General features: G+C 39.5%; 1 protein-coding gene and 1 long non-coding RNA gene across 4 annotated transcripts in view; one reads left to right on the top strand and one right to left on the bottom strand.

Moving 5' to 3' along the window:
• abhd3 (abhydrolase domain containing 3, phospholipase) overlaps positions 1–11,823 on the top strand; it is a 53,104-nt gene extending 41,281 nt beyond the window's left edge. For all 3 annotated transcript variants that reach the window (XM_069921718.1, XM_069921720.1, XM_069921717.1), the window contains one exon: positions 10,677–11,823. In XM_069921718.1, coding sequence (XP_069777819.1) covers positions 10,677–10,855 — 179 coding nt within the window. In that variant the 3' untranslated portion in view covers positions 10,856–11,823. The remainder of the gene's footprint in view (positions 1–10,676) is intronic.
• The window catches only part of LOC138755546 (uncharacterized), a 52,672-nt gene continuing 30,829 nt past the window's right edge, over positions 5,690–27,532 (bottom strand). Inside the window, exons 2-3 of the long non-coding RNA XR_011352379.1 lie at positions 12,818–12,939; positions 5,690–7,277 (exon numbers count right to left, since the gene is read on the bottom strand). This is a non-coding gene — a long non-coding RNA (uncharacterized lncRNA). The remainder of the gene's footprint in view (positions 7,278–12,817; positions 12,940–27,532) is intronic.

Raw genomic sequence — 27,532 nt, 5'->3', positions numbered from 1 at the left:
AGTTCCAAAATTTGTGGGTTTGAAGCATCTGTCAATCTTGAAGTCTTCCAGTTTACGAAGATCTGAAATCCAACACGTCCATTCTTGTGACATGGATTCAGGAAATCTCATCTTCTTACACAAAGCATGCAGGATCTTCTTGGCAGTCAGGATAATTGGTGCCAATATTCCTAAAGGATCATATTTTGAACTGACTGTTGATAGAATCCCCCTTATTGTGAGAAATAATTTTGAATTTAAGACATCACACTGAACACACCATTGTCCACCTCACACCATCTCCCCAGGAAGGTGGTCATCATCTATGTCCAAATTCTTCATTTCTTCTGCCCTCTCTCTTTCAGGTGTGGCAGCCAATATCTGGCAACTTACTTATCCATTTGGTAAGTAGGAAACCTCCTTTGAAACAGATCGCTCTCAACTGTCTGTGGCTGCAGAAGTGAGACAGTCATCCACATAGAGGTTATTCCTGATGATGCTTATAGCTTCAGAGCTAAATTGCTCCATATTGTCCTCAGCACATTTCCTAAGGGCAAAATTTGCATAACTTAGTGATGAAGTCACTTCAAATAGATGCCCTGTCATTCTGTAATCCACCTTGTTCTGACTGTCATCTCCATCAGGCTACCAAAGGAATTGTAACAAGTCAGAGTCTTCCTTTGGTATTTTCACCTGGTGGAACACTGCTTCAATGTCTGCAGTGATGACAACATGTTCTTTATGGAATCTAGTTAAGACTCCTTTTAATGTACTGGTCAAATCTGGACCCTGAGAATTTAGTGAAATTCCCAGAAAGGCTGCTCCACAGTCAAACATCACTTGAAGATTTTTCTTTTGTGGAGTGTACCATCGTTTGCAATCACTATATTCCAAGATATCATCTGGTATTTTCTCTGCATAACCTTAAACTATCATTTCAGACATGCAATTGGTGTAGTCCGAATGGAAGGAATAATCTTTCTTGAATATTCTCTTTAAATTCAATGTACATTGCTGGACAATAATTCTATTATCAAACATGAATGTTTCACTTTAAAGGTAATCCAATGCTTGGCAGCTTTTGACACCGATTCCAAGAACTGCTGGTCTTCCTTTGAAGGCTCTTGGTCATACCTGAGTCACTCAGGAAATTCAATTTGAACTGCTGCTCCCTCAGCTCATCATGTTTATCAATCAATATCTCTTGACACTTATGGCTGTCTGGTCCTGAACCTCATTTCTTCCTCCTAATGGTCCACTAATCGTCCAACCAAGCATAGTTTTGATAGCATAATGTCTATCACTCACACTCCTTATCATATTTAGGGTTCCAGAGCTTTTGGTACATCTGAACCAATCAACAACTCAACCTCAGAGTTGATTTCACATAAACAAACATTTTTCAAATGTGTCCACGGTTCAATGTCGCTTTGATGTGGGATGTTTCCTTTATGCACAGACATAGTCTTCTGAGTATATATGCCTGAAAGGTCATAAAAATCATTACTATCCAGTCCAGCAATCTCTCGACCCAAAACAATTTTGGTTTCAATGTGTTTGACTTAACCTATAGTTCTCATTAGAATTTTTGATCTTCTTCCTTGAAGATTACTCTTATTCATTAGCCCCACCGTGCAAAATGACGCAGTGCTTCCTGGATCAACAAATGCCTAAGTATGCACTATTGCACTTCCTTTCTTGGCTTTGACTTGAACGGGTACTATTCAAAGTTTGTAGTGGTTCCTACCGGCCCAAGAAAGACCATTTGTCTGTACCCAGGCTTCAACACTGTTTTCATATGCTTCTTTTCTCCCTGTTGTTCCTTTTCCGTATTCTTCTTTTCTTGGAAGATAATGTAGCATTTTGGGATGCTTTTGACTGCATAGGTCACAGCTAAGTTGCTTTTTGCAGTTTTTTGCTGTGTCCTCTGCACAGACAACCAAAACATACTCCATTTTCCTTCAGAACAGTAATTTTCTTACTATGAGTCTTCTTTTCCAACTGTGCACTTTTCCAAAGCATGCTTATCTTTACAGAACAAACATTTCTTCACAGCAGACAAACTTTCTTTTTCCTTAATTTCTTCATCTGCAACTGCCAGGGAGGTGGCAAATGTACTTTTTTTTCAATTTTGGTTGAGGTGGCATCTTAAACCCCTTTACCTCATTGCTCACCTTTTGGAGCATCCTTGATATCTCCAAATCCTAGTACAGTTGCAATCTACATGTGCCATTCCAGGAAAGCTACTATATCCTCAAAAGTAGAATTTTTGCTATATTTTTTCTGAAGTTCACAAACCCTCACTCTCCACAAATCTCTCAGCTGGTGAGGCAACTTCTTTGTGATGGTTAACATATTAGGAAACATGTTAAGCTCATGTTGTCAATATTTTCCATGGCATTACAATATCCTCTTAAAAAGAAAGTGTAAGCTTGTAAAGCCTTTGTGTCATCGATTGTATTGATGACCATGAAAGTGCCTTCTCCACACAAGCCTTCGCAATTCTATGCTCGTTGCCAAAATGCTCTTGTAGTAATCCCATTTCTGACAGGGTGGTTAAGAAGGCATATGGTATGCTGGCCTTCATAAATCATAGTATAGAGTATAGGAGCTGGGAAATGATGTTGCAGCTGTTTAAGGCATTGGTGAGGCCAGGTTTGGAGTAGTCTCCAAATTATAGAGAGGATATAGATAAGGTGGAGAGGGTGCAGAGAAAATTTTAAAACTGTTGCCTGGCTTACAGCATCTAGAGTACAGAGAAAGATTAAGGAGACTGGGACTTTATTAATTGGATCCTAGACGACTGAGAGGGGACTTGATAGAGGTATTTAAAATTATGAAGGGAATAGATAGACTAGACGTAAATAGACTCTTTCCCCTGAGGGCAGGGGAGGTTGGAACAAGAGGGCATGTTAAGAGTAAGGGGGCAAAACTTTAGGAGAAATGTTAAAGGATGCTTTTTCACTCAGACAGTGGTGGCAGAATGGAATGATCTTCCAGAAGAGATAGTTACGGCATGGTCCCTTCTGTCATTTAAGAGAAGGTTGGATGTGTACATGGATGTGAGGGGGTTGGAGGGTTATGGGCGGAGAATGAGAGGGGGGAGCTAGTGAAGTCGTTCAACTGAACCGGCGCGGACTTGAAGGGCCAACATGGCCTGTTTCCGTGCTGTAAACAGTTATATGATTATATGGTAAGCAACTCTTTACAAGTTCTTTTGGCTGTCCCTCAGTATACCATTGCAGATAATAAATACAATCTCTGGTGTTTTTATTCTTGCTTTCTGTTCTTTTTAAAATATTTCTATTGATTTTAATAGAAAAAACCCTTCATACATGATTTCTAATTGATGACATAATTCAATTCATAGTATATGCACAATATATATAACTTGTAATACAGAATCTAAACCATAATTATCAGGCAACATATCTTGCTCAAAATCTTAAGATGCTGATGTTAAACAGAAAATAATAAGAAAGAATTAAGAATCCCATATAAGGACTATAAATCTTCATCCTATTCTATAATGTGATCATTATTAATTGTCTTCTATAGCCTGGATTTCTCTAGAAAAAAAGAAAAAAAAAGACTTCCCCCATCACCCCACTAATCCTACCCATCCCACTAATCAAGGTTCACCTGCGTATAGTAAGTAGATATGAATCAAATCGCTTTCAATATTGTGTTCAAAATGTTTAATGAATGCTTGATAATGAAGTGGTTCTTCACCAAAGAATTGAATCTCCTTGGGCAGGGAATCAAGACCTTGCTGCTGAATTAATATATATGCCCTGTTCATCGTTACTTTGTCCACCCAGATTTCTGATAACTCATGGGAGCAGAAAGTAGCCATAGCACTGGGTCTACTTTGGTATTAAATATTTTCTTTTTCTGTTGACCTACCTCTAAATGTGACTCCAAAACATTAGACGCTTTAAATAATTTACTATGAACACTAGTTACCTCTGAACCTTCTAGTACCCTCGCCCTGGCCTGATTAACAACAATTTTTGTATCCAGTTGCAGTTGATCCTTTTGCCTTTTTAGTGGCACCTCCTCCATCCTTAGTTGCTCCTCATCCCATTCTTATCCATCTGTAGCTGATCCCATCTTCTTCTCATCCGCTACTCCTGCTCGACTAAGGCCAACTTATTTTGAAGCATTTCTTTTTCCACTTCAAGAGCTGCCGTCTCAGCCCGAACCTTTTAAATGTGTAGATGCAGTACTTGAAACTCTGCTCTAGAACTCTCTTGCTTCTTCTGCATCCAGTATTTGACACACTATCACATGGTAGTATATCATCCTTTATTTCAGCAGTCACCTTAATGTCTCTATTTTGGTTTGCCCATCCTCTGCACCACCATCTTGTGGCACACCTTCAATCAATTCCAAGTGGCTGTTCTTAGATTCTATGAATATTTTTGGCAGTAATTCTGTGGGATTTGTATTCTCAGCAGCCATAACATTCTCTCTTTCAATTGCCTCTTTCAGTCTTGCTTGAAGAGTAGTTTTGGCTCCACTTGAATCTAATCCCTCACATTGTAATTCTTCTTTAAGTTCCTTTACCTTCATCCCTTCGACATGTAACTCCTCAGGGACTGCTCCAGCGGTGGCTGCCATATGCTTATCCACTCAGCCGAAGGTCACGCCAAGGCATCAAACTTGCACAATAACTCCAAAACCAAAACAGTCCTCAAAGGACAAGCAGCAGTTTCTCCAAACTATGTTCTAACTTGCAATAAACACACAGAAGCAATCTTTAAATAAGGCTTACCACTTCTTCAGTGGCCTCAATGATGCTGTTGATGATCATGCCTCCTTCAGTTCGAAATGCTGTAAACAGAGCCCAATCAATCCAGTCCCAATTCAAAATCCAATTTCCAACTTTTCTATTGACTTAATTATAGCATTCTTTTCTTTTATAGTCACTTGGAAAAGTTGTCTATAACTCATTCAAACAAATTCATACTAAAGTTGAGTTGAGATTCCCAAAGTTTATTAAACATTGTTATTATTATCAGGGGTGTAGTGCTGCCAGAGCTCACCAGAGTGCTGCTTCAGCACCTCAGGGGGAAGCTCCAGCACCTCATGGGGTGGCTCCGGCACCACTTTGTCGCTGTTTTTGGTGAGCCCCAGAACCTAAAAAGTTAGCACTGCACCACTGGTTGTTATCAGTTGCTATACATTGTTACAAGCCATTAAAACATTGTTAGATGATCAATAGAAATTGTCAAAACTTCTTCAGTCCTTCCATTTCGCAGAACAGAAGAATTAAACTGAGCACCTTATCTTTCTCACATGGCCGAGAAACCATCTGTAACCTTGGCGCAAAGATGTTGCTAGGAGACAGCATTAAAATATGTTAAACAACAGCCAGAAGGTCACAAATAGAAGTGCTTGCGAGCTTGAAATCCATTTTAATCCTTACACAGTTCATGTGTGGTAAAACATAACAGCATAGAAACAGGCCCTTTGAGCCTTCTAGTCTGTTCTGAACTATTATTCTGCCGAGTCCCACTGACCTGCACCTAGTCCAAGCCCTCCATACCCCTCTTATTCATGTACCTGTTCAAATTATTCTTAAATGTTAAAATTGAGCCCATTTTTATCACTTCAGCTGACAGCTTGTTCCACACTCCCACCACTCTTTTGTGTGAAGATGTTCCCCCTAAACCCTTCCCCTACACCCTTAATGCAGGTCCTCTGATTTGTATCTCATCTATCCCCAGTGGAACAAGCCTACTTACATTTACCTTTTTATACCCCATCATTTTAAATACCTCTATTAAATCTCCTCTCATTCTTCTATGCTCCATGGAATAAAGTCCTAACCTATTTAACCTTTCCCTATAATTCAGCTCCTAAAGTCCAGGCATCAACCTTCATTTCCAATCAAAAGCTAGCTAGTGCGGCAAAGTGGTTTGCCAATTGTTGAGTCAATCACCTTCTAACTTCCCAACCTAGTGATGAATTTGGTCTCTTGTTGGGTCACTCCAAAATGGAAATTCCTAGACAAAATGTTAGTGAACCGCTTGTGTCTTTATTCAATGCATTAGACAATTTTTTATCAAGAGAACCACTAAATTACAAAAAAAACCTCAAGATGATTGCGATGCCAACATTTCATAAGAGCAGAGCATACAGCCATTCAGCCCATCAAACATATTCTGACCATTCAACAAGTTGTTTTACTTGAACATTATTTTCCTACCTTATCTGCAATTTTCTTGATTCTTTCAGTATCAGAAATCTAGTTCCTCAATGTTTCCTTGTTTGGCAAACCCACTATCACAGGTACCTGTCTTATGAATCTTTACTGCACCCCTTAGGGAAGATCACCAAAACTGTACACGTTCACCATTTAAAAGTTACTCAACATCTGTATTTTTTCTGCAGAAGTGGAGACATTTTTCCCCATCATATTTCATCTATCTTGTTGTTTTGCACCAGTCTCCATATCTCCTTGAAACCTCTTCATATTCTCATAGTCATATAGAGTTTTGCAGCATGCAAACAGGTCCTTCATTCCAGCTTGTCCATGCCAATAGAACAAGTCTCATTTGTCTGCTAATTCTGTACCCAATTGGCCAGCTTACTGTGAATCTCATATGATCTTACCTTGTGGACCAGCTGACCATTCAGGACCTGGTCTAAGGTCATGGTAAAGTTAACATAAACAATGTCTGCCATCCTGCCCTGTATTCTTGGTCACCCTTAAAAAAATTTCAATTAAATTAATGAGACATAGTTTCCCAGACCAAAAAGCCATGCTACTACCTCTAATCATTCCTTGCCTTTCCACTGATGATGTTTATTATCATATACATTATACAATGTACATATGCACCTTAATTCTTACCTGCTGCAGCTGAATAGTACTTTGTAAAAGAAAACAGTAAAAACAACTAAACACAAACACAATAGTATACAGAATTGAATTAAAAAGGGGCAATAATACAAAAAAAAGATAGTATTTGTTTATCCTTCTGCAAACTTGTGACTTAGCAAAAGAGAAAACAATTATTTTGAGATTTCAGCTCATCCCTGTTGGAATGAAACTGTTCTTGAACCTAGAGGTGCTGATCTTCAGGCTTCTATACCTTCTGCCAGAAGGGAGCAGTGAGAAGAGGTTGTGAACAGGGTGATGTTGGCTGCTTTGTTGAGAAATCTCTTCATAATGATGCATTCGATGGGTGAGAGGTCAGAGCCCATGTTTGTTACTTTCTGGAGCCTCTGCATTCATTGGCAGTCGAATTCCCAAACCAAGCTGTAAATGTAACCAGTCGGCAGTGTATCTGTAAAAATTTGATAGAGAATTTAAAAGCATTCCTAATCTCATCAGACTCCTTAGAGAGTTGAGGTATTAGTGTACTTTCTTCACAGTTGCCTCGATATGATAGCTACAAGAGAGGTCCCATTCTAAAATCAACAATGAGCTCCTTGATGTTGGTGACAATGAGAACAACGATTGTTGTTCTGGCACCATCCAACCCGATTCTCGATCTCCATTCATTTAATATCATCTGACTGTACATATAAAACCCAACAAAACAGTGTCTCTCCAGGCCAAGGCTCACTCACAAAAACACACAATACTCAGGTCATAAAGGCCACATAAATAATCAAAATAAATAAATAAATAAATAGATAGAGATATAGATATATATATCTATATATAATCTATATATAATCTATAGATTATATAATATATATAATCTATATATATATATATAGATATCGAGTCCACGCTGCTGAAGATCCAGCTGCGCTGGATGGGTCACGTCTCCAGAATGGAGGACCATCGCCTTCCCAAGATCATGTTATACGGCGAGCTCTCCACTGGCCACCGTGACAGAGGTGCACCAAAGAAAAGGGACAAGGACTGCCTAAAGAAATCTCTTGGTGCCTGCCACATTGACCACCGCCAGTGGGCTGATAACGCCTCAAACCGTGCATCTTGGCGCCTCACAGTTTGGCGGGCAGCAACCTCCTTTGAAGAAGACCGCAGAGCCCACCTCACTGACAAAAGGCAAAGGAGGAAAAACCCAACACCCAACCCCAACCAACCAATTTTCCCCTGCAACCGCTGCAATCGTGTCTGCCTGTCCCGCATCGGACTTGTCAGCCACAAACGAGCCTGCAGCTGACGTGGACTTTTTACCCCCTCCATAAATCTTCGTCCGCGAAGCCAAGCCAAAGATAGGTGATTGTCACAGTATGTTACAGAATACTGTTCATCAGTCCCAAAGCCTGTGGGAAGAAGGAATTCCCCAACCTGGCAAGAAGTAATACATGAAAATCTGTAGACACAGTGGTTGAAGTGAAAACACAAAATGCTGGAGAAACTCTGCTAGTCAAACAGCGTTTTTTATGTAGCAAAGGTAAAAATGCATAACCTATGTTTTGAGGTTGAGCCCTTCATCATGGTATGAAAGAGTGTCAGTGGGCTTTTTTGGGGTAGAAGATAGAAGCGAGCAATACGGGGATGGTAGACAATAAGGTTGGCAACCTTGGGAGGGAGGTGGCCAGAGGTGATGAGGTTGGAGACAGTGGCTTGATGAACTGTGGCGGGGTAGATAGGAGAACATGTCTGACAACCGTCAACTGGCCTCAGCAAGATAGCCAGACCACAACAGCACCATCGTTGTCTGTGGGTTTGATGGTGAAGTTAGGATTGTTGTGGAGAGAGTTGAGGGCAGAGCGGAGAAGGTGAGAGGGGGTGTTAAAGTTGAGATAGTAGATGTCTCAGCGGCAGTTGGAAATAAAAAGGTCTAGAGCAAGCAGCTGGCCAGGACAGGATGTCCAGGAGGTAGAAGAAGACGAAGGAGGAGAAAGGGTCTTGGGTGGGGGGTGGTGAGTCACAGTCATGGAAATTGGCCCAGAGGTGGAGGCGACAGAAGAAGAGTTCAACATCATGATGTGCATGGAAACAATTGAGATGTGGGTGGAGGGGATGAAGGTGAGGCCTTTACTGAGGACCGAGCACTCTGTCTCAGAGAGGGGAAGGTCAGAGGGTAGTAAAGACCAAGCAGGGGTCAGAGTGAGAATCGGTGTTGTGGAGGGTGTTGATGGAGGGTCAGGGAGGTCAGGAGGGAGTGGTGGGGGAGGTCAGAGGGAGGAAGAGGGAATGGGAAGGTCAGGGGGAGTGGAGGGTAGGGGTAACCAGATAGAGGAGTGTAGGGGAGGGTAACCAGAGAGAGGAGGGGAGATGAGGTCTGAGGATTATGGGGTTGGGGAAAAGAGGGGCCCAGAGAGGGGGAGATGGGCATGGAGAATGGAGAGGTGTAGGAGGATAGGGAAGGAGTAGTAAGTGGGGATAAGTGAGTAGGATCCAGCAGCAAGATCAGCACTCCAGTAGCAGTCTATGTTGGGAGCCAGGTGGTACAAGTCAGCATGGGAGGCTTCAACATCTTTTCCTGCAGATTCAGTGCTGGAGTCCAGCAGTCAAAGTGTCAGAAGCTCCGGTGAGTGGATGGCTATGGCGTTGGGAGTATCATCAGGTTGGCAGCCCTGGCCTGGGTTGGAGTAGGTGGCAATGGCATTGAGAGCTCTGTGGAGTTGGCAGCCAGGGCCAGTGTTCGGGTCAGCGACTGTGGCAATAGGAGCCCTGTGGCTAGCACCAGGACTTACGTCAGTGGCCAATGTGTTGGGAGCTCCATCGGTCAGGTTGGCAGTGTGGGGTTGGGAGCTCCATAGGGTTGGTGGTCGTGGCATTGGCAACTCTGACAGGTGGATGGCTGGGATCAGAGCTCAGGCAGTGTAGCATTGGGAGCTCCATCAGTCAGGTCAGCAACAGTGGTGCTGGGTGCACCATAGGGTCGGCAGCTGGGGTCAGGGCTCGGGTTGGTGAACATAGCATCGGGATCTCTGTGGGATTGGTGGACGGGGTCAGGTCGGTGACTGTGGCGTTGGGAGCTCCATGGGGTCGGCGGCCAGGGCCAAGATGGTGATCCTCATAGAGGGTCACAGAGGCTGCAGTCTCAAGGGAGGTGAGCTTACAATTCTTGATGAATGCCAGATGGGTTTAGAGCCAGTTAAGCGCATGGATCCAGTGCCAGATGTAGTATAAGAGGATTCCGCTGCAGGCCATGTCCAGCCAAGTCTGGCACTGCGGTAGTGAGAGGTCGAGTTGCCACTAATATCTCCTCATCGAGGAAGGGGGTGGTGCATAGGAGTCATCGGATGAAACGGAGAGAGCAGCAGTCAATGCTATGTAGGTACCTGAGTTCCTTGTGAAGGTCAATCTGTCAGGCCTTGAAGCTGGAATTGCAGCTGAAAGCTACAAGGCACAAGATGGTGGCAGAGGCAAGGAGCGAGGAAGGCAAAGTGGCTGTGGAATTGAGTCTGGGTGAGTACTTGGTCAAAGAGCTTGAGAGCAGCAGGGGTTACAGATGGGGAGCAGTGAGAGAATCCCACAGAACTCCCTTCGGAGAGCAAAGGAGAACTTCTTCAGGGTAGGCATCCCTTGAAGAGCTTTCACAGAGTTGCGCAGTAATCAGAAGTAAATCATGAAAATCTGTAGACACTGTGGTTGAAGTAAAAACACAAAATGCTGGAGAAACTCAGCTGGTCAAACAACAAAGGTAAAAATACATAACCGACAATTCGGGCTTGAGTCCTTCATCAAGGTATGAGTGTTGGTGGCGAATGTAAATGATTTATTGTTAAAACTGTCCTTTGTGGTTTTTTTTCAGCCATACCTATGCAATCTGCCAAAGAGAATCCAAATGTTGCACTATTACTTACTGTACATGGTGGTCACATCGGCTTCCTGGAAGGAATATTTCCTCGACAAATAACTTACATGGACAGAATCTTTAAACAGTTTATACAAGCGGTTTTTGAGCACGAGGATGAACTGAAAAGTACATAACCCTTCACACTTATCTAATATTTGCAATCAAGCTGTTGAAAATCCCTAGATTGCTTCCTGAACACTTGAAGTACATGTGTACATGGATTGTCATGTATTTTAAATATCATTCTGACTGTTGGTTGAACTCCTGGCAAATTTAAAACCGATAAATGTCAAAGAACCAAGATTATAATACTCAAGGATCTTTACTTAGTAGCTTTTTTTAATTTAAAATATTCATGTCACGTTCTAATTTTAGAACTTTATCATAGTTCATTTTCCGCTGATATTTCCACATTTTAACAGTGGACTAAAATCCTCTGGGCTGTAATATGATGGTGATTTTAATACAATTTTCAACCTATTTTCAATGCACAAAATAGCACTGTTCAGAAAAAGAGCATGATTTAACAAATAGTTTGTGGCTCTTTATACTGCTTCAGTCATAGCAGTTGCCTGCATTTTGGTTCTCTAGAAGAATACAGTGCAAAGAAATTACATATAAACATTGTTTTTGTGATAATTAGAAGTGGGATTGAGCCTTGAAGAAGCACAGATACTGCTAAGACAAAATAACTGCCTGAAAAGGTATGCAAAGTAGCACAGGTTTTGATTTACTTTTAATTTTGGCTTTTTAATTTATTTTGAAAGCATCAATGAAAGTTGATTGTGCCAAGGGCAAATTCCAATAAACCATTTAAATAAATAAATACCTGTCAACTCTGAATTACGCTGTAGTTGAAAGATATCACAGTATATTTATCGTCTGTAATGGACCCAGGACTTTGGTATTTATACTAACTGTGATGATGTGTTGGCCTTGAGTGATTCCACGAAGTCTCAACAGATCCTATACTTACTGTGATCTTCTCGCTCTGCGGGTACAATATTGAGTTAATTTTCACAGATACGACATATATGCATCAGAATGTAATGTACACTTTTTGAGAAGTCTTCCAAAATAAAAACATATTTAATTTATTATATATTTAAGAAGAATAGTTTTAAACTGAGCATTGTTTATTTTGTACCTGATATTGTGAATTTTAAAGCTGTGCTTCTACTGAAGATCTACCGGGACCAATGCCTGAAGAGAGCGCACAAAATCAGTGAACCGGTGCGGACTCGAAAGGCCAACATGGCCTGTTTCCGCTCCGTAAATGATTATATGGTTACCGCTTCAAAATCTGGATTATTTGTTTTACCAAATATCTGCAATTGAACTTATTAATCTTTAGGTGCGATGGCAAACAAAAATGGAAAAGAACACAGAAATGCTGAAGAAATTCGGCAGGTCTTGCTGCATCCATAGAAAGTAAAGATTTGTAACCGACTTTTCAGGCCTTAACCCTTCTTCAAGATACGCGTAAAAAGCAGGCAGGCATCTGAATTAGAAGACTGGGGTCAAGTGTGATACACAAACATGCTGTGAAAACTCAGCAGGTCATGCAGAATCCATAGGAAATAAAGGGTAATGAAAGTGACAAAGGGGCCAGACCCAAAATGTCTGTTTCCCTTCCTTATGGATGCTGCTTGGTCAGCTGTGGCTCTCCAACATGTTTGTGTATTGCATGGGAAGACCTTTGTAAGCTTTTTTTCTATTGTTGCCATTGTTTGTTTGAAGCTGTTGTCACAAGATATGGCAGTTGAAATCCTGCTTTGTGTGGAAAGATTTCAAATGAAATGTCTAAAATGCTACTCAACTGTATCGAAACAGAAAGAACAACACCCAATGGACCATCTAGTATCAAATGTGCATCAGATTTACACACTGCAATATTATCTCCAGTCTAATCAACTTTTCAAAGTCCTTCTCTTATACAAAGGAGACCTGCTTTCTAAATTGAGAGAGCTGACCTGTGGACTAGTTGCCAGCAAAGCACAGTAAAGTATCACAGAATCATATCATTCAAATAATATCCATAATTCTTTCATCAATATCCCCAAGTACATCCTGTCTCACTGGCAGAGCAGACCCACCTGAGGTAGCAGTGCAGTGGTGTACAGTCAGAAAGATGTGGCTCTGAAAGTTCTCAACATTGGCTTAAGTTTAATGCCATTAAATCTTCAACTTCAGCTGATGAATCAGTGTTGAACAAAACCTTTGATAAAGGACAGAGTAATGAGGACATAAAATGCCTTCAGGCAGCTTATAAGCTGAAAGTTCAAAGTTCTTTCAAAGTTTTAAAGAACTGAATATTGTGGAAAATTGTCGAGAAAATTGAAGACAAATCCAATGAAGCTACAATCAGTCTATTCTCAACCATTTAGAGCGGTGGTTTTCAAACTGCCCCCTAAACTCACATTCCACCTTAAGTAATTCCTATGCCATGTGTTCTGTGATAAGTAAGGGATGGCTTAAAGTGGTATGTGAGTGGGAAGAAAATGGTTGAAAAGCACTGTTTTAATCATACCTAATTGACTTGATATGTGAATGGTTTCATAACTCCAAAGGAAATAAGCCAATGACAATTTTTCTCTTGCAAAATATTTCAGTAACAATTGGGTCCTGACCAGTGGTTCTCAACCATTTTTTTCCCTCTCACATACCATCTTAAGCAATCCCTTACTAATCACAGAGCATTTATGGCATAGGGATTGCTTAAGATGGAATGTGAGTTTAGGGGGGCAGTTTGAAAACCACTGATCTAGAGTGTCATTGAAGTGCCAGTTGATGAAGTAGACAAAGACAATGTGGTCAAACAATAATCATGGCTTTTATTAGCAGAAACTCATGGTACAATAATGAAAGACAATAGGTGCATACACAGTTATACCCGAGGGGAGTGTCCTCAACAGTAGAGATAATGCACAGCCAATGTTAGTACAGCAAGGCTCGCCAGAGGGGAGACAGGCAGCTTGGCAGACATTCACCATAGTGTTCCCCCCCCCCCCCCCCCCCGGCAGAAAGGTTAAAATCAAAAGGACAGCTGCTAGGAAAGACTGAAACAAGCGATATATGGATATCATGTTTGGCATTGAGAAAACTCTAACAGCCAAAATACGCCAGTATCTAGCAAGCAATCGAAATATAATGAGATGTTTTATGAATATGACAGCCTATCAGGTTGTTTATGAATTCTGGTACTTCTTCTCAAAACAGGTGGCTCCTTTGCAACCTTGGGAACTGGTACAGTTCCTGGGTCTGTAGTGTGGAAAGTACTGACTTCTGGACCCACTCCAGAATCGCCAGTTTGAGGCAGTGGAGCCTCAGCATGGCCATCTGAAAGCTTACTAGGGGTCACAGGCTGGGGGGGTGAGCCCAATCTCTCAGTCTCACTTTGAGTAGGGGTGAGAGGAAGGGGCGAAACAGATGAGGCCAGATCTCTTAGGGGTACAATGTCAGTTCTCCCGTCTGGGAATTTAACGAGCGTAGTTGGGGTTGGTATGCAGTAGCTTAACTGGTTGGACTAGGGGGTCTGTTTTATGTGCCCGAGCATGGCTCTTCAACAGCACAGTTCCAGGCTCAGATAAACAGGCTGGCCATTCCATCACAGTTCCTGATTTCCTAGGAAAGGCAAACATACGTTCATGAGGTGTTTGATTTGTTGCCCTTAAACCTTAAATTCAAGGGCCCTTCTCTCAGCCGGGTACGACATCGCGAACGTGCGAATCAACTCCGGCCAAGCTCGTCAACATGCCAGCGCCATCTTGTTGAGACAAGGTCGGCGCCGGTGTAATACTCAGCTCGGCCGGAGTTGATTCGCACGTTCATGATGTCGTACCCGGCTGAGAGAAGGGCGTTTGAGTTTAAGGTTTAAGGGCTGTCGGGTGAACCAGGAATGCGCAGAATGGCATTGGAAACTGCCTCTGTGCGATCCCTGGCTTTACTGGGCATGCACGGTACCTCCAGGGTTCGTGAATTACTGGACCACGTGTGGGCCCAAGCGGCGGCATCCTGATGTCGGGATACTGCCGTCGGGTGTGCAGACCCAAAGCCGCACCGGGAAGGGCCCGACAACATTGGAAGAAGACTTATCTTTAACGAGCAGTTCACAGAAACAATTGGAGGTGTCGTCTAGTGGAGGTAGGCCTCAAGATGTGGAACTGGAACCTGGAATGGAGTCTGTTTGAACAGTCTTGGAAGAGATTGCCTATCATATGGACAATATGTCTAAACAAATGACTCAAGGATTTTTGGATGTGACAACTAAAATATCTAATATATCTGAAGATATATCTACACTTAAGAGGGATGTCAGTAAATGTATTAAATCAGTGGACACAGTGCAAGAAAATATTTGAAAAATTGAAACAGATTTTTCTGAATGTAAAATTCAAGTTGTAGGTAATAATGAAAAAATAGAGAAAGTGGAAGATTCGTTTGTAGATTGGGGAATCCAGAAGAAAGACTTACTGAAAAAAATTGATTCATTGGAAAATCAAAGTTGGAGAAACAATGTAAAAATTGTGGGTCTTCCAGAAGACATTGAAGGGACTGATCCAATAAAATTTTTCAAGAGTTGGATTCCCAAGGTGTTGGGCAAATAGTTTTTCTCGGGAGGTTTAGTATTGGAGAGGGCATATAGAGCATTACGAAAGAAACTGTTACCGGGACAACCACCACGAGCGGTCTTGGTTCAGTGCCTGAACTATCAAGACAGAGAAATGATATTACGGTTGGCGGTACAGAAGGCAAGACAAAGTCAATCTCCAATGATAATTTTTTAAAAGTTTGGGTTTTTTTATGCGGATTTGAGTCAAGAAATTATTCGGCGACGACGGGAATTTAATTCGGCTAAAGAAGTACTGTGGTGGAAGGGTTATAAATTTGCTTTTCAATACCCTGCTGTGTTGAAAGTCTTTTATGCTAACTTTCAATCTCAATTTTTTGAGAACGATCATGATGTACTAGTTTTTGCTAATTCATTACTGGATTTATGAGGACATGGAAGAGTTTTGCCATCGTCACCTAAAAAGAGGGGGAATGGAAAAGGGCAGAATGGGAAAAATGGAAAGAAAGAGGTTTTAACACAAAGTCTTATTGACATTGAAGATCTGGAACAATCATTGGGAATGGAGTCATTGGGTTGAATATATTTACAGTATTGAATTGTATTAATATGAATGATGTATTTCTGACTGGAGGGTGGATAGCACTGAAATCTTTGATAGTCATCTGCCACTAGTGGGGTTTACCACACCCAGTTTTTTTAGGCCATAACTACCTTTGGGTAGTGTTTTTTTTTGGGGGGGGGGAATAATTAAAAAATTTTTCTATATACATTTTCTTAAAAATATTTAGGGCAGGAAGAGTGGTTTTCATTTATTAGAAGGGGAACGATATTTTGTGGTAAGTGATTATATTGTTAGTTTGTAAAGATGTTTAATTTGTAATTTGCAACTTTTAATGTTCAGGGGTTAAATAATCTGATTAAGTGAAAGTGAGTTTTGGTTTATATCAAGAATGAAAATTGATATTGCCTTTTTACAAGAAACACATTTGACTGAAAAAGAACATTTGAAATTGAAGAGAAATTGGGTTGGGCATGTGTTTTTTCTTCATTTAATTCTAAGGCAAGGGATGTAGCAATTCTAATTCATAAGAATTTGTCTAGTTGCAAATTATGCAAGGGAATGGTGAATTGTAAATTTTTTATTGAATTTTGGACTTTGATTAATATTTATGCACCTAATGTGGATGAAGAGTGTTTTATTTCTGATGCTTTTTTGTTATTAAATCAAGCTAATGAAAATATTTTAGTTGGGGGAGATTTTAATTGTGTCTTGGATCCTTTGTTGGACAGATCCCCAAAAAGTATAAAGACATTAAAGATGGCGATACAAATTGGGGCCTATTTTTTAAAAAAAAAATTTATTTTTCACACCATAAATCACATTAGCCATGCTACACACTTTTTCTTTTTCACACATATACAGTGACTTTTTCTCCCCCACCCCCCTCCCTCCTCCCAAGCCACCCCCCCACCCATCCATTTTAGGTATACAATCTAGGTTACATTAAACCAGTCAGATAATGTTGTCATTCAACAAAAATACACCAGAAATTCTACTGAGTCCATTCTTTTCTTTCCTTCTCCTTCCATCAACTTAGGTAATGATTGTCCCCGGTAGGTTTTCGCTATTATGTTTAATGTAAGGCTCCCATATTTGTTCGAATATTTCAATATTATTTCTTAAACTATATGTAATTTTTTCTAATGGAATACATTTATTCATTTCTATATACCATTGTTGTATTTTCAGATTATCTTCCAATTTCCAGGTTGACATAATACATTTTTTTGCTACGGCTAGGGCTATCTTAACAAATCTTTTTTGTGCCTCCTCCAAATCAATTCCAAATTCTTTGTTTTTTATGTTACTTAGAAGAAAGATCTCTGGATTCTTTGGTATATTGTTTTCTGTTATTTTATTTAATATCTGATTGAGATCTTCCCAAAATTTTTCTACTTTCTCACATGTCCAGATTGCATGAATTGTTGTTCCCATTTCTTTTTTACATCGAAAACATCTATCAGATACTGTTGGGTCCCATTTATTTAACTTTTGAGGTGTAATGTATAGTCTGTGTAGCCAGTTATATTGTATCATACGTAGCCTCGTATTTATTGTATTTCTCATCGTTCCAGAACATAATTTCTCCCATGTTTCCTTTTTTATCTTTATATTTAAATCTTGTTCCCATTTTTGTTTTGTTTTACCATTTGTTTCCTCATTCTCTTTTTCTTGAGGTTTAATGTACATATTTGTTATAAATCTTTTGATTAACATTGTATCTGTAATCACATATTCAAGGTTACTTCCCTCTGGCAAACTCAAATTGCTTCCTAGTTTATCTTTCAAGTAGGATCTCAGTTGGTAATATGCCAGCGCTGTATCTCCCGTTATATTGTACTTATCTCTCATTTGTTCAAAGGATAAGAATACTTCCTGAAAAACAATTCTCTATTCTTTTAATCCCTTTTTTTTCCCATTCTCTAAAGGAAAGGTTATCTATTGTAAAAGGGAGTAACTTATTTTGTGTCAATATTAGTTTTGGTAATTGATCATTTGTTTTATTTCTTTCTACATGAATCTTCTTCCAAATATTGAGGAGATGATGTAATACTGGAGAAGTTCTATGTTGTACCAATTTTTCATCCCATTTATATAATATGTGTTCAGGTATCTTTTCCCCTATTTTATCTAATTCTAATCTCGTCCAGTCTGGTTTTTCCCTTGTTTGATAAAAATCTGATAGATATCTTAATTGTGCGGCTCTATAATAATTTTTAAAGTTTGGCAATTGTAAGCCTCCTTGTTTATACCCTTCTGTTAATTTATCCAGTGCTATCCTCGGTTTCCCCCCTCTCCATAAAAATTTCCTTATTATTTTCTTTAACTCTTTGAAGAATTTTTCTGTCAGTTGTATTGGCAATGCCTGAAATAAGTATAATATCCTTGGAAAAATGTTCATTTTAATACAGTTTATCCTTCCTATTAGTGTTAGTGGTAGATCTTTCCAATGCTCTAAATCGTCTTGTAATTTTTTCATTAGTGGATAATAATTGAGTTTGTATAATTGGCCGAGATTTTTGTTTATTTGTACACCTAGGTATCTTATTGCCTGCATTTGCCATCTAAATGGAGATTCCTTCTTAAATTTTGAGAAATCCGCATTATTCATAGGCATTGCTTCACTTTTATTTACGTTTATCTTGTAACCCAACACTTCTCCATAATCCTTCAATTTCTTATATAATTTTTTTATTGATAGTTCTGGTTCTGTTAAGTACACTATAACATCGTCCGCAAATAGACTGATTTTATATTCCTTGTCTTTTATTTTTATTCCTTTTATATTATTATTTATTCTTATCAATTCTGCTAGTGGTTCTATAGCTAACACAAACAATAAAGGTGATAGTGGGCATCCCTGCCGCGTTGACCTGCTTAAGTTAAATTGTTTTGATACATGTCCATTTACTGTCACTTTCGCTAACGGTCCCTTATATAATGCTTTAATCCAATTAATATACTTCTCCGGTAAACTGAATTTTTGCAATACTTTGAACAAATAATTCCATTCTACTCTGTCGAAGGCCTTCTCTGCGTCTAAAGCAACTGCTACTGCAGGTGCTTTATTTCCTTCTACTGCATGAATTAAGTTAATAAATTTACAAATATTGTCTGTTGTGCGTCTTTTTTTGATAAATCCAGTTTGGTCTAAATTTACCATTTTCGGTACCTGCTCTGCTAATCTGTTTGCTAATAGTTTAGCTATTATCTTATAATCTGTGTTTAGTAAAGATATTGGTCTATATGACGCTGGTGAGAGTGGATCTTTCCCTTGTTTTAGTATTACTGTAATTATTGCTGTTTTACATGAATCTGGTAAGCTTTGTGTTTCATCAATCTGGTTTATTACATCCAGGAGGGGCGGAATTAATAAGTCTTTAAATGTTTTGTAGAATTCTATTGGGAGTCCATCCTCTCCTGGTGTCTTATTATTTGGTAATTTTTTTTTATTATCTCTTGTATTTCTACTGTTCCAAATGGTTCTGTTAATTTATTTTGTTCCTCTATTTGTAGTTTTGGTAGTTCAATTTTAGTCAAAAATTCATCTATTTTCCCTTCTTTCCCTTCGTTTTCAGTTCGGTATAATTGTTCATAGAATTCTCTAAAGTTTTCCTTAATTTCTTTTGGATTATATGTAATTTGTTTGTCTTTTTTCCTTGGTGCCAATACCATTTTCTTAGCTTGTTCTGTCTTAAGCTGCCATGCTAGGACTTTGTGCGTTTTTTCCCCCAGTTCACAATATTTCTGTTTTGTCTTCATTATATTCTTCTCTACCTTATATGTTTGTAATGTTTCATATTTTATTTTTTTATCCGCCAATTCTCTTCTTTTAGTTGTATCTTCCTTCATTGCTAATTTTTTTTCTATATTTACTATTTCCCTTTCCAACTGCTCTGTTTCCTGATTATAGTCCTTCTTCATCTTGGTTACATAACTTATTATTTGCCCTCTAATGAATGCTTTCATTGCATCCCATAGTATAAACTTATCTTCCACTGATTCCGTATTTATTTCAAAATACATTTTTAATTGTTTTTCAATAAATTCTCTAAAATCCTGCCTTTTAAGTAGCATGCGGTTTAATCTCCATCTATACATTCTTGGAGGGATGTCCTCTAGCTTTACTGTCAATATTAAGGGTGAATGGTCCGATAGTATTCTAGCTTTATATTCTGTTTTTCTTACTCTATCTTGCATACTAGCTGATAACAAAAATAGGTCTATTCTTGAGTATGTTTTATGTCTAGCCGAGTAATATGAATATTCCTTTTCTTTTGGGTTTTGTTTCCTCCATATATCCAAAAGTTGCATTTCTTGCATTGATTTAATTATGAATTTGGTTACTTTGTTCTTTCTGTTAATTTTTTTCCCAGTTTTGTCCATATTTGAATCCAAATTCAGGTTGAAATCCCCTCCTATTAGTATGTTCCCTTGCGTATTAGCTACCTTCAAAAAGATATCTTGCATAAACTTTTGATCTTCTTCGTTAGGTGAATATACATTAAGTAGATTCCAAAACTCCGAATATATCTGACATTTTATCATTACATATCTCCCTGCTGGATCTATTATTTCCTCTTCTATTTTAAATGGCACATTTTTACTAATTAATATCGCCACTCCTCTTGCTTTTGAATTATACGATGCTGCTGTTACATGCCCTACCCAATCTCTCTTTAATTTCTTGTGCTCCAATTCAGTTAAGTGTGTTTCTTGGACAAATGCTATATCAATTTTTTCTTTTTTCAGTAAATTTAGCAGTTTCTTCCTTTTAATTTGGTTATGTATTCCATTAATATTTAAAGTCATATAGTTCAACGTAGCCATTTTATACTTTGTTTATCTTCCCTTTCCGTTTTTCCATCATTACCTTTCCTCCTTTTCCATTTCTGTTTTCTTATTTTAAACCCTTTATAAGACAACATTCCTAAAACATCAAACATTTTCCTTATTCTCCTATTTATAACTTCTTTAGCCCCAATCTCCCCTTCCCCTCCTGAGTTGTCCTTTATCCCTTGTCGGACAACCACATCTCCCCTTTCCATTTGGGTTTGCGAATTCACTCGCAAGCGACAAATTGGGGCCTTGATGAGGGATTTAAATTTGGTGGATATTTGGAGAAGGTTTATTCTGACAGAGAAGGATTTTTCTTTTTATTTGTCTTGACATGATTCATTTTCTAGAATAGAATTTTTTTTTAGTATCGGCACATTTACAGTGAAGGGTATCACAGGCAGAATATAAAAGCAGGGTTATATCAGATCATTTATTATTATTTTTTCTTATGTTTGTTCAGAAGTGGTACGTTCATCTTATAGATGGAAATTTAATGCAATTTAACGCAATGTTGTTGAAAAACCAGAGTTTGTTATTTTTGTTCAAGAACAGATTACTTTTTTTTGTCTGAAAATGCTAATTCAGTAAAAAGTCATTTTGTGTTATGGGATGCGATAAAAGCTTATTGAAGAGGACAGATTATTAGTTATACTACTAAAGTTAAGAAACAGTAGATGGCTGAAAGCTTTGAATTAGAAAAGCAAATTGATGAATTAGAGAAGAAATTTCAGAAGGAAGTGACAGAAGATAAAAAAAAATGGCTTTGACTAAATTGAAATTGCATTATAATACGTTGCAGACTTATCAATTTGAATGTTTAATTAATCGATCTAAGCAGCGTTACTATGAGTTGGGTGAGAGGGCACATAAAGTACTTGCATGGCAGTTAAAGGAATAGGTTTCATAGATTATTAATGCTGTAAAAAAGAATTCAATAGTTACCTATAAACCTCAGGAAATTAATGACCAGTTTTATTCATTTAATAAAAATGGGGAAACAGAATAGTGGTTCTATTGATTCGTATTTATCTAAGTTAACGCTATCAGCATTAGAAGAGGAGGATGTTATGGATTTGGAAGCTCCATTTACAGAATTAGAGATTAAGGCAGCTATGTTGGAAATGCCCAATGGGAAGTCACCAGGCGATGATGGGTTTTCAGTGGAATTTTATAAAACTTTTTATGAAGATTTATCTTTGGTGTTTGGGAAGGTATTACAACAAGTGACTGAACAGTATGAGTTACCAGAATCTTACTCTAGTGCTTTAATTACTGTAATCCCGAACAAAGGTAGAGACCCATTGAACGTGTCTTCGTATAGACCTATTTCTTTATTGAATGTTGATTATAAAATAATAGCAAAAATGTTCGCAAATACTTACTAAGTGTCTACCTAAATTGATACATGTTGATCAAACAGGTTTTATTAAAAATAGAAATGCTTCAGATAATATTCTTCGCTTGATTAGTTTGGTCAATACATATTGACAGCAGCCCAACCATCCAATGGTGGTTGAGCTTGATGCAGAAAAAGCCTTTGATAGGGTCGAAGTTTTATATATGAACCCAACTGCTAGGGTGGTGACAAATGGTCAAGTTTCATCATTGTTTAAATTGACACATTCAACTCGACAAGGTTGTCCATTGTCATCAGCTCTGTTTGCATTGACTATTGAACTGTTAGCTCAAACAATAAGGCAGAATGAAAAGATAAGCAGGATGAGAGTTATGGATGAAGAATATAAGATTAATTTGTTTGCAGATTATCTTTTGATATATTTAACAAACCCAGAACAATCATTGCCACATTTACAGGAAATTATGGATTAAAAAAATAAGATTTTAGGATCAAAAGGTAAATTGTCAATTTTAACTCCATTAAATAATAATCAGCTTATTTCTTTTTCAATGTTTAATAGTAATTTAAAGAGTTGGAATTCTAAGGGTATATAAACATTGCAGGATTGTTTTGTAGAAGGACAGTTTCTTTCCTTCAATCAGTTGAAAGAGCATTTTGATATTGCTGAAAATTCTTTATTTGTTTATTATCAACTTCGATCTTTGGTGAAAAATATGTATGGTAGAGAGATGATTTTACCTGTATTGATGGAATTTGAGTCTTTGATTTCTTCTATACCAAAAAGGGGTTATATTTCTGTTATGTACCAAGTATTGTGTCATGATAGTGTTACTAAATTGACGAATGTGCGGTATGGAATGGTTAATTATAATTTTCTACATCAGTTGTATTTAACACCAGAGAAATTGAAAAAATATGGTTTTAGTAATTCAGATTCTTGGTTAAGATGTGGTGTATGTACTGGAACTTTTTTACATGCTGTTTGGTCTTGTGTGCATGTACAATCATTCTCGGATGAAATTAAGTTAAATTTGGAAAAATTATATAATTTTAAGTTACCATTAGATCCATCTATTTTTTTAATGGGTGATATGATTCCTTTAAGGGGATTAGGGTTAGATAAATTTCAAATTGTATTTATTTATTTAGCATTGTCTGTAGCACGAAAATGTGTATCAAGTACATGGAAAGATAATATAGTGATTAATTATAATGCGATGGCATAAAGAATTGAAAGTTTGTATTGTTATGGGAAAAAATTACATATAATCTACATGACAATTAGTCTTTTTTTGCTAATAAGTGGTTACCATATTTGGAATATAAGCATTTAGATATACTTTGATTTATTATATATTTTTAGTTCCTGTTTATATATTTTTAGTTCTCCTTAAGAGAGTTGGCTGATGGGGTGGGGACTTGATTTTATTTTATTTTTTGTTTCTTTTTTAAATTTTTAAAAAATATATACTCATGCAAAATTTTCTTTATGGAATATATTTTGTATTACTATTCTTCTTTGGCTTGGCTTCGGGGACGAAGATTTAAGGAGGGGGTAAATGTCCACGTCAGCTGCAGGCTCGTTTGTGGCTGACAAGTCTGATGCGGGACAGGCAGACACGGTTGCAGCGGTTGCAGGGGAAAATTGGTTGGTTGGGGTTGGGTGTTGGGTTTTTCCTCCTTTGCCTTTTGTCAGTGAGGTGGGCTCTACGGTCTTCTTCAAAGGAGGTTGCTGCCCGCCAAACTGTGAGGCGCCAAGATGCATGGTTTGAGGCGATATCAGCCCACTGGCGGTGGTCAATGTGGCAGGCACCAAGAGATTTCTTTAGGCAGTCCTTGTACCTTTTCTTTGGTGCACCTCTGTCACGGTGGCCAGTGGAGAGCTCGCCATATAACACGATCTTGGGAAGGCGATGGTCCTCCATTCTGGAGATGTGACCCACCCAGCGCAGCTGGATCTTCAGCAGCGTGGACTCGATGCTGTCGACCTCTGCCATCTCGAGTACTTCGACGTTAGGGAAGAAAGCGCTCCAATAAATGTTGAGGATGGAGCGGAGACAACGCTGGTGGAAGCGTTCTAGGAGCCAAAGGTGATGCCGGTAGAGGACCCATGATTCGGAGCCGAACAGGAGTGTGGGTATGACAACGGCTCTGTATACGCTTATCTTTGTGAGGTTTTTCAGTTGGTTGTTTTTCCAGACTCTTTTGTGTAGTCTTCCAAAGGCGCTATTTGCCTTGGCGAGTCTGTTGTCTATCTCATTGTCGATCCTTGCATCTGATGAAATGGTGCAGCCGAGATAGATAAACTGGTTGACCGTTTTGAGTTTTGTGTCCCCGATGGAGATGTGGGGGGGCTGGTAGTCATGGTGGGGAGGTGGCTGATGGAGGACCTCAGTTTTCTTCAGGCTGACTTCCAGGCCAAACATTTTGGCAGTTTCCGCAAAACAGGACGTCAAGCGCTGAAGAGCTGGCTCTGAATGGGCAACTAAAGCGGCATCGTCTGCAAAGAGTAGTTCACGGACAAGTTTCTCTTGTGTCTTGGTGTGAGCTTGCAGGCGCCTCAGATTGAAGAGACTGCCATCCATGCGGTACCGGATGTAAACAGCGTCTTCATTGTTGAGGTCTTTCATGGCTTGGTTCAGCATCATGCTGAAGAAGATTGAAAAGAGGGTTGGTGCGAGAACACAGCCTTGCTTCACGCCATTGTTAATGGAGAAGGGTTCAGAGAGCTCATTGCTGTATCTGACCCGACCTTGTTGGTTTTCGTGCAGTTGATTCTTTAAATAAATAAAGTTTATATAAAAAAAGAGATTAAAAAAATTACAGTAAGGAAATATATATTTTTGTTGTTGGAAGGTAACGGTCCTTTAATATCTAAACTAATCCTCTCAAAAGGTCGGGTTGCCTTGATGAGAGTGGCCTCCAGAGCTTTGAAGTATTGCGGTTTGCATTCTGAACAAACAGAACAGCTTTTAGTCAATTTCCTGACTTCTTCCAGAGAGTAAGGAAAATTGTTAGCCCTTATGTAGTGGAAGAATCTTGTGACTCCTGGGTGGCACAGTCTGCTATGGATCTCTTTTAGCCCCTCCAGCTGAGCACCAGCAGCAGATCGTGACAATGCGTCAGAGGGATCATTTAACCTGCCCGGTCTGTGCTGGATCTCATAATTATAAGTTGAGAGTTCTATTCGCCAGTGTGCCATCTTATTGTTCTTGATTTTACTTTTGTGTTTAGTACTGAACATGTAGGTTACAGATTTCTGATCAGTGACAAGAGTAAATTTTCTGCCGGCTAGAAAGTGTCTCCAGTAGTGAACAGCTTCAATAATAGCCTGGGCTTCTTTTTCAATGTCAGGATGTTTAAGTTCTGGTCCGCGTAACGTGCGGGAGAAGAATGCCACAGGTCTGCCCTTTTGATTAAAGGATCCTGCCAAGGCACAATCTGAGGCATCAGTTTCCACTTGGAATGGGACATCCTCATCAATGGACGAGAGTGCAGCTTTGGCAATATCAGCTTTAATTCTCTCGAAAGCCTTCAAGGCAATTGGAGAGAGAGGAAAAGATTTAGTGTCAAACAGAGGGCGTGCCTTCATGGCATAATCCCGAACCCATTTGCAGTAGTAGGAAAAGAGTCCCATACACATTTTAAGGGCTTTTGCTGAGTTTGGGGGTGGTAACTTCTTAAGGGGTGCCATTCTTTCCGGGTTGGGGCGAATTTTGCCCTTGCGGACAATGTAGCCCAGAATGGGTAGCTCTGTCGCATTGGACACACATTTGCCCTCGTTAAATGTAAGGTTGAGTTCTTTAGCTGTTGCTAAAAATTTTTTTAATTGTTGTCATGCTCAGCCTGTGTTTTCCCACAGATAGCGACATTATCCAGATGGGGAAATGTACCCTGTAACTCATACATCCAAACAATCTTCTCCATTTCCCTCTGAAACATGGACACACCATTAGTGACCCCAAAAGGTACCCTTTTAAACTGGTATAAGCCCCCATCAGCCTCAAAAGCCGTATAAGGCCATTCCCTTTTCTTATTGGGAATTTGGTGATCAGCTGCTTTGAGGTCAATAGTGGAGTACACTTTGTATTGTGCCATCTGATTAATAATTTTATTGATGCGTGGCAGGAGGTAGGCATCCAGGTTAGTGTAACTGTTGATTATCTGGCTGTAGTCAATAGCCAGTCATCTCTTAGTGCGATTTTTCACGACTACCACTTGGGCCCGTCAATTACTCACTCTTTAAGCAGTCTCTAGGTCTCAGCTTTGATAAACTCACGATCCTCTTTGCTGTAAGAACGGCTCTTAGTGGCAATCGGCTGACACTCAGGGAATAAATCACTGAAAAGGGAAGGAGCTTTGATCTTTAATGCGAACAGACCACAGTAACTAGCACGGGGGAAGGTAAGTGTGGGTAGTGGCCCACCGAAATTTAACACTACACTGTTCATCTGAGATTAAATATCTAACCCCAGTAACACAGGGGCGCAGAGCTCCAGCATAATAGAGAGCCACACATCAGCAAGGCAATGTACCTGCAAATTTGAAGTAACTTTACACTTGTCCCATACAGTTTTTCTAAGTTCACTACAAGCCATCGATATCTTTCAGTTCGCTGAATATCTCCGCAAATTTAAGGCTCTGGAAACTTTCTCGTGGATGTAGCTGTCAGTACTCCCCGAGTCTATTAGACAATCAAGAGTCTCACCATTCACCTTCCCCTTCATAGTCAACTGTTCCAGTCTGTAAAATCCCCCATGCTTTACAGTCAATTGAGCTATCACAGGAGATCTCACCTCGCCGTCACTTGAAGTCAATTCAGCCTGCTCGTCTGAAGATTCCACTTTTTTACAGTTGTCTTCCATTCCTGCAGCTCCAGGATGCATTTTCTTGGTGCTTCTCTTCGTTTTCTTCTTATCAGTGGGAGTACCTTTCGCATTACACACTTTAGTGAAGTGGCCGAGTTTCCCACAATAGCTGCAAGTAGCAAATCTAACCGGGCACTTCTGTCTGGGGTATCAGCTCTTATCACAGAAGTAGCATTTTTCAGGAGTTCGCCCTTTTCTTTCTTTCGAGGTTCCAGCACTCCTGGATGTTTCCTTTTCAGTTTTTAGCATTTTACTGGACTGCATGGCACTTCCCATTGTTTTAGCTAGAGCGACTGCCTGGTCGTAGGTTAAGGGCTCCGTCTCCAGCAGCCTCTGTCGGATGTAACTGGAGTCAATCCCGTTGACAAAAGCATCCAGCTTCAAGGCATTGCGGTGTTGTTGCACATTGACTGCCCTGACATCACATTCGTTTGCCAGCAAGTCAAGGGCCAGTGCATAGGCAGCATCACTTTCCCCGGGTTTCTGGCATCTAGTCAGCAACTAGTGTCGAGCAAGCACCACATTCTGTGGCACTGCATAGTAAGCAGTCATACGTTCCCAGGCTATAGCCAGAGTGGTAGCTCCTTGCACTACGGCGAAAGGGACCTC

The sequence above is a fragment of the Narcine bancroftii genome, chromosome 2 (assembly GCF_036971445.1).
Source record: "Narcine bancroftii isolate sNarBan1 chromosome 2, sNarBan1.hap1, whole genome shotgun sequence".
Taxonomy (NCBI): Eukaryota; Metazoa; Chordata; class Chondrichthyes; order Torpediniformes; family Narcinidae; genus Narcine; species Narcine bancroftii.
The sequence above is the reverse complement of the archived record's forward strand: the minus strand, read 5'-3'. Positions and strand labels throughout refer to the sequence as shown.